We start from the raw sequence: 12,402 nt of genomic DNA on the forward strand, positions 1-12,402 counted from the left end.
AAACACGAAGTTAACACAAGGAATACACCAGGGAACACGAATGCCGACGTGCGAGTGCCGCTACCAATAGTTAAGGATTAGAGTCGCCTTCATACTTTTTGGTCATTTTATCCGTAGCAATAAATAAGTAAATAAATAAAGTGACGCTGCTCTACCTCTGTCCCAGATTTATAATATGCAGCGTCGACACCGTCTTCAGTCGGTTTTATTTTTCTCTCACACCTAAAGGCGTCACAGATAGATGTCCACGTACAAACGACGTCATAACGACGACAGTAGCTTCATCGGATAGTTTCTTTTTCGCTCACAACTCGACTGAAAGGCATCTCGGTAGCGCTATGCAGCTCTTAGCGCTTTAGTTCCTAAGCGTAACGTACGGCCTCAGCGCTCGGGTCCGTGCTTAGCGCAACGAGCGGAAAAGCCTAGCCATGTGTTTGGCCATGGGGCGTATATATATAGGGCCACCGCCGCGCACACGGCGCGTCTCTATCTGTCTCGGGCCGAGGCTCAATCTCGCCGATGCACGGACATGATCAAGGAAAAGGGGGTCGACCGAAAAGGTGCCGCCTGCTGCAAAGCTCGCAAGGCCGGAGGGTTGCGGCCTGGCGGGCCAAGTGCGTGTGTGCGGGGTCTTCGGCGCTCGCCGGCCATTTGTTGCGCGTCTAAACGAGGAATAATGGAGCGCTCCCTGGGTGACCACTCCGTCTCGTCCAATCTGCGGCCGCGGGACGAGGATGGACGTTGCAGCGCCTCGCGGGGAGAAGAGGCCCATTTGTTACGGCCCCGGGGCCCCACCGAGGAGCCCCAGAGACTTGTCGACCGGTCAAGCAGCCATTGCACCGAGCACGCGGCCTGTGCCCTCGTGCTCGGACGCGCATTTTTCACCACGTTCGGGACGCCTATCTCGCGCGTTGCACTGCGAGATCGAGTAAGGATCCCCGCCGCTCTCCTAGGCGCGGGCCATGTTCGCCCGTTTTCTCTCACGTGACCATAAACCGCGCAGTGCGTTGTCCTCCACTGAAGGGACGCGCTCACTCGCTGCTAACCACTGCGACGCACGCACTGCACGAAAGGACGCCGCGGCCTGATTAAGCTGCCGCCGGATAAGCAGCGGGCGTGCGCGAGACGCTTCCTTGCCGCTCCTATTCGAGCGTTCCTGACAACATGCGCTCGCGCGCGAACATGCTTTCGTGGCAGCCCACAATGAACCGTTTTCCGTCTCCAGAACGTCTAACGCTATACTCTAACTTCTAACTTTTCCGCTTGCACTAGGCCTAATGGTCCCTGCCCCCTTAACACCACTCAGAGCTTCGGGTACAACGCCCAAGTTATTGCACGAGCTTGTCACACAGAACGCAAAGAAACATCTTTCATAGAACGCTCTGACTGTAATTGCACTTTAGCATTGGGAAATAAAAAAAGCACCGAATATGTTCAACCAGAATAGAAGAGGCTTTTGTTCAACTGAAGACGCTCGTTTTGTTTTAATGAAAGAAAAAGAAAACTTCCTTATTTATTTCTTTAATTATATCAAACAATAGATCCTTGTCTGTCGTTAAGGTAAGTAAAATGCCCTGCCTTTTTCGGCATCTTTTCTGCCATATTAACGATGTAAAAGTACGAAGTCGTTGAATGTTCTTGCAGTATCATTCATTCATGCGCCGACCACTGTAGGCGTCTCAAGATGCTTCATCTGTCTTCATGGAGCATGTTTCGGAGCACGCTCGTTAAGCTGAAAGGCTGACATTAAAACGGTGCGCTATAACTGAGTGTTTCGTGAATCTATATTTAGAAAGCAGTAAACTTTCAACGCTTGTTGGGTCACGAGGGTATTACGTGCATGCGTCGCCACAGAAATCTGCTATATTCACCCGACTCTCACATTAGCAGCGTGTGTACGTATATATATATATATATATATATATATATATATATATATATATATATATATATATATATATATATATATATATATATATATTTATATTTCTGTGGATCTTGAGATTTGAGCTTTTCGTCTAATGAGCTGCATTCATTAGGGAAGAGTTTTCTGAGTGCGTAGAAAAGCCTCTATGGTCCCCTGTTGGAATTAGAATGTTATGCCAGGCCACGTTGAGTTTCTTTTTCTGGCACTTCCGGCCAAGAACCGTCTAATTAATTTCGAGTCGTTGCCTGTCGCATCTGCGAAATGTAACGAAGCAGGTCCCTTTTTTTTTGCCAATCATGATGTCCCTGTGTGTGGCAAAAGCCAATACTAATTGCTGATGCGTGAAGAAAGCGGTGTTTTTTTTTCTTAAAAGCTCCTAATATCCGAACTCGTTCGCAGTGATGATTAAATCTTCCCACGCCATACGGTCATTTAGCAAAAAGCTAGCAAATCTATTCATTACCTTGCGTGAGCCCCCAACGCACGCTACTTATGGGTGAGAGGAATTAGTGGAACCAAGGGAACTGCATTTTTAAAAATGGTGGCACGAAGCGAATAGGCAATGAATCCAGGAAAAGTGCTGGAAAAGATAAGCTTTTTTTTACTTATTTATTCTTCGATCTCATTAGCGAAAAAAAAAACTGATACGCGAAAAGTCTGCATTTGCGCACTGACAAAAAAACAAAAGCTTTCTCTTTTTTAATGTAGAAGGCTGCGAGTAATATAACGGGCGTCGAAAGACGGCAGCCTAATGTAACAGCGAACTTGTGAGTATATAGAAGACTGGCATTTAGCACTCAAAATTTCTTAATGGCTGCCCATGTTGCGAAGATTCGATGTTGTAAGGAAGCGCTTTGCGAGCATATTTTTTTTCTTCGTATCGGCAGAAATAATCCAGAGTTTCTGCAATTGCTTACCACTATTAGCACCATCAGTCGAATTTTTTTTTTCTTGCCACCAAAGAGAGAAAGAGAACGAGAAAAAAAAAGTACTTCGAGGAGAGTGTTTTCAAGACACGGCCGAAAGACATCGCAGAGCTTTTCTTCGCAAGTACTCTTTGACATTGGCTGGCTGTCTTCGCTTAATCGTATTTCGGAAATCACGATTAACTGGCGCCTGCTCCTGGTAAGTGTCCTAGCCTAAAATATTGTTCTGTTTAGAGAACGCGAGGTCCATGAACCCCGTCTTGCACTGGCGAGCATTCATTCGGGATAAGTGGAGCTTCGGTTAAGCGCTGACCTCTGCTGCAATAACCTAAGAGCCACATTTATTGCTACGCCCGCAATTGTTGCTTCACTCCATTTATAATACAGAGCGGGCGAACGACCACTTCCCGAGTAGTCACACAAATGCGCGTTTCGTCGGCCCTAAATCCTTCACCAGCGAGTTACAGCCCATGCTGAGACCCCGAGTGTTGACCGTTAGGTCGTATAGCGCTTTTAGCCTCCTCCGCCTCCTCCTGAGATGCTCGCTTCTTGCACGCGCTCAACCTGGTTCTCTGCCTCCGCGCATGTCCTCCGCTGCGCATTTCATTTTTCACCGGCCACGCGTTCTCGCAGCTGTGAGAGAGGAAACGAAAAGGATCAAGCGACGAAGAGTCATGCATAAAAACACACCCCGGATACTGCAGGGCACTCCGTACAAGGGAGCAGCGCGAGTGCGATTGCTCAGGCATAGAGAAATGATCCGAACAAAAAGCAAGGATACGCGTAAAACGGCCGAGCCGATTTGGCAAACCTTCTCATTCGTGATAAAAGTACAAGTCAGAATGCGAACGTAAACATGTTTACGCGCTATTTCTTGGGGCCGTTTGTGAAGCGCAATGGGTTGAGTTGAAGCCCCGCACCAAACCGACCGTGGTGGTATCGCAGCACTGCGGGACGTGTTTGGAACAAAAGAATCACTGGAACGCGAGGGTAGAATGGATCTCGGCAAGGCTAAGAAGATGGGGGCAGGGGGGAAGAGGAGGAAGAAGAGGAATCGAACGAGAGTAGGTGGCGGTGTAGCGCTGGGCTGCAGTCATTTTATTATATTTATATTTTTTCCCCCGCCTCACTCCTCGAGCTAGACTCGTTCCCTTTGCTGCAACAGCCAACTGTGATTCCTTCCTTTCCCCGGCCACTGGAAACCGTCTCGCAAGAGTGCGTACTATGCGAGGCCTGCTGGGTGGTTTTTCCTGAGACGCCCGGACTCGTCGTTGGAGCCACATTTTTTGTATCGCACTGTATGATTTTGATGTGCCATGAAATCTTAGAAGTTTACAAGAGGTTATTGGCCTATGTACTCCTCGAAGCCATGCATTACTTTACGACGTTGAAAGTAAAGCGCACTTTACTTTTAACGTCGTAGATGAAGGCAATATAGTACAGCTGCATTTATACTTCCCCTTACAAACAATGAAAAACAAAGACAGAAGAAGTGCAGTTGCATTTGCATGCTGCAGACGCACAGGAACGCCGGTTACACCACATTTCACTCTCACGAACTGTAGCCCTCTCAAGAAGTACCTCGGCCAGTGGCGGACAATCGCAGCAAACGCTCGCAATAAGGCTGGATTACATGTGCCGAATGCCTTGGTTAACTCAAGTGCTCGTAATCGTGACAGATAACTTGCCTATCGCGTTCTGACGAAAGTATAATAAAGGAGACGCTAAGCTCGTGCCTTCATCTGCGTTTTAGTGTGAACAGCTCAGTGACGAGAAACGACGGAAGGTCGGTCATGGGAGCATGGTTTCGAACCTGCAACTTGGCGGTGAGGAAGGGAGCAGAAAAAAGAACGTGGAAGGGGGATGGGAGCGATAACTACAGTTTTCAAGTGAACTATTTGTTAAATATTTGCATTTGATTTTATTGTTCGTATTTAGCGCCCTAAAGCAACACCATGCATGCATTTTATGTCAGGCGCGGCTCAAAAGCAGTCGAAAAGGAGGTGTCCGCAAAAATGCGCATTACGTGCACGGTGTTCCCCAGCTTTTCGTGCCATCAGAATGTGATCGCTATGAATGGAAAAAAGTCACGACATTGTGCTCAGCATTATATGACGTTGTCGCCTCCATATAACCGTGGCTTTCATTACTGCTTGCGGTTTAACTAAGGGATCTATCTATATTCGCACTATACTAAAAAAAGTCACAGCTTCGCCTCAAAGGCAAAGCAATGAATGCGATAGCAAGAAATTGGAATGTCGCACGAAAGAACGACAAGCAGCCCGATGCATGCAGCGAGCCGCTGAAACACAAAGAAGGACGCACAGGTAAACAAACACAGGACAAGCGTGAACGACTGTCACAGTTGTTACGTCTTTGTATTTGAGCCACGCGCTGAAAGTGTCGACAATGGAGAATCAGACGCTCTTAGATATTTCTTTTTCTTTTAAAATGCGGCGCGTGGAGTGACCCCTCTGCGCCTCCTGCCACACGGGGGCGTCTGACGCAAGGTGTGCCCGGTGTTCTTCTTTTTTCCTTCCACATCACGTGTGGGTTCAGAAAGGGGCCACATTGTCGTGCGCGTCTCAAGGGCAGTTTTCAAATGGAAAGAAAATGTTGGAGCATTGCGTGATAGCAAACACGCTTAAGCTCCTCTGAGTTCTGCGTACCACCAGCGGTAAATGGTGTATATAAATAGCTCGCCGGTATTTTGCCGGCGCATGCATGGCGCTTGGTTCAGTTGTTTAACGCAGCGCACTAGGGAGCAAGGGGTCGCTGGTTCGAATCCCCGGTCGAGTGCTTTAGAATTTTTTCTTCTGCTTTATTTTTCTTTGTGCATTTTTTATATGTATACATGCATATACATATGCGAGACATGACGGTGACGGCGACGGCAAAAATCCGCCGAGAGCGTCCATATAATTGTTATCGCAATAAAATTTATACATGTGACAAGCAGGAAGACTGACCGACGATGTGGAGTTCGACGTCGTAGCTCCTACGGCTGCCATGCTTGTACTCAACGTTGCAAACGTAGAGGCCATGGTCCTCGTAGCGCAGTGCCGAGATGGACAGAAGTGCGGGCCTGCGCACGGCCGAGAAGTGGGCGCGTCCACGCAATGGCTCAGCGACCGAATGGCGCGCCTGCATCAAGTTTCCGCGGCGCCCAGGAGGCGGGTCGAGAGTGTACAGCGCCGTGGTCGGGTCGTCGGCCCGGTGCCACCAGACCTTGACCGCCGGGTCTGAGCGCGGTCCCAGGTCGCAGGGCAGGTCGGCAGTCGCTCCCTCCGTCAGCAGCACTGTCACTGCAAGACCGAGAGCAAAGCAGTTAGCAACGCGCTACGCACTCCTGGAGCACACTTGGATATACGGAGCTCGTGGACACGTAACTTGTGCATGATAAGCGAACGCATAGAGTACGAGAGAAGTACGACCCGGATAAGCTGAATAGTTGAACCATAAATGGCGCAGGAAAGGCGGCGTTCACATTTCTCGTGTTTATGAAAAAATATTAAGCCAGAGGCAATTAAGATCAATAGCATTCCAACTTTCCTATACTTCAGAGAATCGGGAAGCACAAGTTTCAACTAGGCAAAAAAGTACATAGACAATATGCATGTATGCAGCAGGTACATTGGTCTTTCACAAATATGAAACCGTGTACAATGGACATGAACTCCTTTCATTTAAGGTTCTGCGTTGGAGAGGAGAGGCACTGTCACAGACATAGTGAGGAAGGCATCGTCAAGTTTATGGTCATCGCTATGCGCCTGATTCCGACGCCATTTCTTACGTAAATACCAATGTTTACGCTCGATCTTTTACAGCTACACAAATTCTTATTGTCCAGATGAAGCTATAGGAATCTTGGCTCCGAAGCACACCGCATTGCACGGGAAAAAGCGCATCATAAAAAACAAGTGTTTAAATTCAGAAAGAAAGGAAGTCATAAAGTAAACACTTTAGATATAGGGCAATTTTCACAATTCATTCATGAATTCTTCGGGCTTTCTCTAAGCCGCTACGAGAAACCATGAAAAAGATTTGTCTTTTGATATTATTATTTTTTAATACTTATTATTATTATTATTATTATTATTATTATTATTATTATTATTATTATTATTATTATTATTATTATTATTATTATTATTATTATTATTATTATTATGAAACCCAGTCGTTGTTTTGCTCCGAGCTTTGCACTGTACTTACATAGCCTCGTACACTGCTGACATTTTTTTTTTTCTACCTGCGCATAGTTGTATATGTGCAATTTTATAACGTTTTTTTATCCCTGATATTTTATTATGAATGTTGGCCTGTGTTGTTGTTTTTTTTTTTCGGGCGCCAGTGCAAAGACCTTACGGTTGTTCCTGGGCACGTAAAATAAACGTTTGATTTTATTATCATCATCATTATTATTATTATTATTATTATTATTATTATTATTATTATTATTATTATTATTATTATTATTATTATTATTATATGTAGTTGTATACCAGTAGTAGCTGTCGACGTTTTATAGCCGCACAGGAACCACGTACCGGCTTTGGTACTGGCGCATTTACAAAAACGTCAACACACCACATAGGCTGTTTATGAGATTGATTGATTGATTGATTGATTGATTGATTGATTGATTGATTGATTGATTGATTGATTGATTGATTGATTGATTGATTGATTGATTGATTGATAAATATGTCAGCAAATTTTATAGCCGGCTTTTCTGCAACATTTGATCATGAGTTCGTGTAGTCACAAAGAAAATACTGACATTAAATAAGAAAAATAAGCAAATACGCGTGCGTGATCCAGGAAAACGATGGAATATACATATCAGGAATTTATCAAAATGTTGTCAAGGCTTTCTTTACGAATTGAAAACAGAAATATTTAACGACAAACCGTACGTTCGGAAAATGCTTATGTGGCTACAAATAAACAAACAAACCTTCAGAGGAGACGAATATTAAAGAAAACAATATGTTATTCGTGAGATACAGCCCCATCGTCAGGAAAAACAGACACGTTACAGATACCTGCAAGGAACAATAGATAAGATAAGCTTTCGTACATGTAACAAGAGGTCACACCAGTGTGAGCTGTATGCATCGAGAAATCGCGCAGGACAATATGACCGAGCGAAATAGAGTTGTTTAATGGTTAGAGGAATTAAATTAGAGGTATGTTATTATACGCCGGTGGCATTTTTGTCCTAACGTTGTACAAGGCGTGCAAGCACGTAATGCATATGGCCGAATGGCAACACATTTATTTATTATTTATTTATTTGGTTTGAATGCATAGAAAACACGAAGACGCAGGGGAAATAGGGAGGGAACAGGCTGACAACTGCCACCTAAAGGGGCGCAACGCCTGCCTGCTCCTTCGGGAAGGGGGAAACATAGAGGAAAGAAAATAGGAAAGAAAAAAAACAAATAACACAGACGTAAGCACGAATAAGTGGTCACATGGAAAAATGTCTACAAGCGCGAGGCCAAATCGGTATTTTTTAAGGAAGTAAGTAGGGCTCGATGGGCCTGGTCACGCCGAGCAGCACAACCTCCCGGGAACAGTCAATCATAAAGTTTAATTCGTACACTTAAGACCAATAAGTCCATATTCCTTGATGAGGAGTGCTCGCTGCATAACGATGCGCTACACTAAAATAATACGTGTTCTAGTGTCTCACAGGAGCCACACGACGTACATGACGGACTGTATACAGGACCTTGTCGGTGTAATCGCTAACGCACTAATACAGAGCCAACTCTTAGCTTATATAAGAGGGCTCTGTCACAACGAGGCAATCCACAACCACGCACTTTCCCCATTTATCTATCCATTCCCGGAATACATAAAAAGTCGGACCAGCCTGTTTTGGCCTATTTCAGTTGGCCCAGCCGCATCTATTTGAAAAATTTGACGATTATCTTCATGTATTTACAGACGCATCTGTACGCAGCGACGGCCAAGGTGGCTCTGCAACTTTCTATTGCCCTTCGACTAACATCAGAAGGGTGTTTCGCATACCGCATCCATTTTCATCAACAACTGCGGAACTATGAGCGATTGATGTTGCTCTGAGATACGTTCAGGAAGAATAAGGCGCATGCACGCATGAATAGCCCGCAAGCGCCGGCAAGAAAATTTGGAAGAAGTTTGGAACAGCAACGGAAGCAGGTTTTTTTACGATGAAGTTTCGGTTACGGATGCGTTTCTCTGGTGTAGAAGGTCAATGCTTCGTAGAACGGCCTTAAAGCAAAACGGCTCCGTTCGCTATCTTAAGGTGGTGCTTCAAGTCTGATCGGTCACGCAAGCTGAAAGAGCTGACTCGTACAGCATCCGTCTCGTTGCCCACACACACACAAAAAAGGGGGGGGGGGGAGCGGTCTGTCGAGGCGAGTATACTAACACAAAAGTGACAGCAAAGGTCGACGCACAACTGCTAGCAAGAACAAGAGAGTCTGGGAGGCCAACACGCTCAGAAGGAAATGAAAAGAAGAGAGGCGCAACTGCTTCCCACCCGAAGTCGAAGGCTCCAAACGGTTTCGCACAAATTCGACCGCAGCGCGCCTGCTTGTTGTTGCCCATTTTTTTCGCCCTGTACGCCCGGCTGCCGCCTCAACGGGGCTGCCGGTGGGGCAAAGTTTCGAACCCGGAAAAAAAAAAAAGAAGTACGAAGATGAAACGAGACAACGTGACGGAGAAAAACGGGCCAAAATCACTGCTCCAATCCCTTCGAAATCCCGACGACAGGGCACTGCTTCGCTCGTTTTTGTTTAGTTTTTTTTTTATTCAAGCGTTTTCAGCAAAGCTGTTTCAGTGTCTTTTTTTTTTCTTCGCTCTTTACTACCCGTGCATTTTTTTTTGTTTCTTTATACATAGGTACCAACGTCTGGTTTGCCCAACCTGATTTCGTTTTTGTCTGTCTTGGGGGAAACTCGCGATATACTGTTTATTTCGTCCCGTTTTCAATTCTCTTCAGTGCTCCTAAGCGGTTCTTCTTTTTGCCCCATGGCGCTCTGAGACACGTTCCCACCTTCTTTTTTTTTTCCGCTGGTTGTATTCGTGCCAAGCTGTTTTCCTACTTCACAGCTGTGCTTTTATTACTTATTTTTTACAGCGACGCCTTGTAATACATTCACTAATCTCCGGTTTGTACGGGACATTTGCGCATTTTTGCTGGTGCAAGGTGTGGAGTTTCGGACAACAAATAGCTATAATTAATGAAAAGCTTCGCAAATTGTGCTCTACATCTCACGAAGCTATTGTTGAGCAGTATATGTCATCGCATATTGACATCAGCAGCATGAAGACGCAGCTTCCACCCGGTGGTCGCTTCTCACCAAATGTATGATACTCTGTGGAAAAAGAGCGACCAGTAACCTGAGCTTTGCCGTTTTGGATAACACTGATGACAGTCGACTGTTACTCTTACGCGACATAACCTTCGACAGCATCCCAAGAAATGTGTTCGTGCTGAATCATATAGCGCAAGGAACTAAGAAGAAGAGAGGTGGCCGCTGGGTGGCCCGTAAGTTCCAAACTGACGCTTGTATTTGCTTTGGAAGCATGTCGTGATGCTTCGGCAGCAATGTATGCTATTTTCATGAACCGCTATCAAATGCTCGGCACGTTAGGCTTAGCAGGCGTGGTTAAACAAAAGTCTGATCTCGTCAATAACGACAAAACATACCTGTTGCTTCGTCCTCGTCATGAGATGGCGTAAACCGATGGCTCACCTCCCCATTTATTTCTTGCTGTCAGCGCTGTGGGCAAGTAACAAGCGCAACTTCGGATCGAAGCGGGCGGTCGCGTCTGCATGGGCGCTGCCATGTTGAATTGTAACCAGAGTTACCGGCGGTTACTGATACACAAAGAAATACGACGTAAGTGCGATGTGAATAAACACATCACTCACTGATGCGATGTAACACGTGCTGAACAAGCGCAAATGTCTCAACCCTCCGAATTGTAAGGTAATTATGTCTGGAACTATATTTTCCAGCGGAAGCATGTGCCTTACTTACACCGCGTAGCTTTGGTAGTGCTGAACAGTAGTGGTGAGGTGGAGAATAGTTCATCGCTATCGTGCTACAGTAAGTTCTCAGGTGCAATAAGAGGTATTCTACCAGGGTGATACAAGAATGCTACAAACAGATGTCCGATTTGTCTCCACCAACTCCTGTCGTGCGTTGGCTAAAGAAAATGTCCGTGCTTTATGCACCTTTGTTATCTGATCGACTGGGTTGCTTTGAATTAAAATTCTGCAAACGTAATTTAGCGGATCAGGAGCTGGTGACGTCGCATTCGCTATTCGCAGATAATGGAGGAAAGAGGAGGAAAGAAACGTTATTCAACTGATCATAGGCGTACGCAGGGTTCCCCATCAGGGGGGGGGGGGGAGAGGGCGAAGGTTCATCGCAGCGCCCCCCTACTAAGTCAATGTATGGGGCAGATTTTGCGCCCCCCCCCCCCCTCTTAGGTGACTAGAAGGGTCAATGTACGGGGCAGATTTTGCGCCCTCCTCTTAGGTGAATAGGGGGGGCGGCCGCCCCCCTGTGCGCACGCCTATGCAACAGACTTGTTTTTTTTTTGCTTTGTTTTCTTTTTTGCTGGTAAAATAAAGAAAAATAAGGGCCAGTGCGGACCAATGAGGAACAGTAGGCGCCGGCAATGACTCAATGGAACATGCCCGAGTCGACTAGCTATAGGCGACCATAAGGGGCAGTAGCACCTCAATGTGCGCGCCACCGTGGTTGTCGAGCAAGTCCGGGTCAAGACACGTCCTCTGTTTCTGATAACACGCGCCATATATATAAATATATATATATATATATATATATATATATATATATATATATATATATATATATATATATATATATATATATATATATATATGATATGTGTGTGTGTGTGTGTGTGGAGGAGAGAGAGAGAGATGCTTAGTAGATGCAGCAGCACAGGCGAAATGAGCAAGAATTCTCGCGTGTGTGCCGGTTTCGAAGTGCTGGCGTGATACGCTTGGCGTGCATGAAGCTGCACGGGAACTGCGCGTGCATGCAGCAGCCAGCCAGCCTTAAGCAAAGACGTGACGCCTGCAACGCGCTCAAACAATGATCGCGTGCACGAGGTCCACAAGGGAGGAGCAGCATCGCTGCCCTTGCGGGCCGAAAGGGAACTCGTAGTAGAAGGGGGACGCCCTGACGAATAACCCATTATTTCTGAGCATTACGCTGTGCGCTTGTTTACACCGCCGGTTCGTTTGTGCCCCTTTCGATTTTTCCTACGGGTGCGCAGCTGATAAATTATTCTCGCAGCACACTTCTCCTCATTCCGTCTTTCTTTTACTTCATATATGTGAAACCATCACGCCCTCTTTTTCTTTCTTTCTTCGTCTCTTTGTGCTTTATTGAAGGCGCACTACAGCGTGGCGCAAGCACACTTTGTCTGTTTCCATTTGTCAATAATTTTTTCCCGTTTTCTTCCCATAGGGCACCACTCAATGTCCAACAAAACCTACAGGTCTCTTGC

General features: G+C 46.0%; 1 protein-coding gene across 1 annotated transcript in view; it reads right to left on the reverse strand.

The window, feature by feature from the left end:
* Positions 1 to 10,949, reverse strand: part of LOC119381742 (hemicentin-1) — a 106,754-nt gene extending 95,805 nt beyond the window's left edge. Inside the window, exons 1-2 of the mRNA XM_049412488.1 lie at positions 10,896 to 10,949; positions 5,823 to 6,192 (exon numbers count right to left, since the gene is read on the reverse strand). Of these exons, the coding sequence (XP_049268445.1) occupies positions 5,823 to 6,192; positions 10,896 to 10,949 (424 nt within the window). The remainder of the gene's footprint in view (positions 1 to 5,822; positions 6,193 to 10,895) is intronic.
* Between the last annotated feature and the right edge of the window lie 1,453 nt (positions 10,950 to 12,402).

This window comes from Rhipicephalus sanguineus, chromosome 1 (assembly GCF_013339695.2).
Source record: "Rhipicephalus sanguineus isolate Rsan-2018 chromosome 1, BIME_Rsan_1.4, whole genome shotgun sequence".
Classification (NCBI taxonomy): Eukaryota; Metazoa; Arthropoda; class Arachnida; order Ixodida; family Ixodidae; genus Rhipicephalus; species Rhipicephalus sanguineus.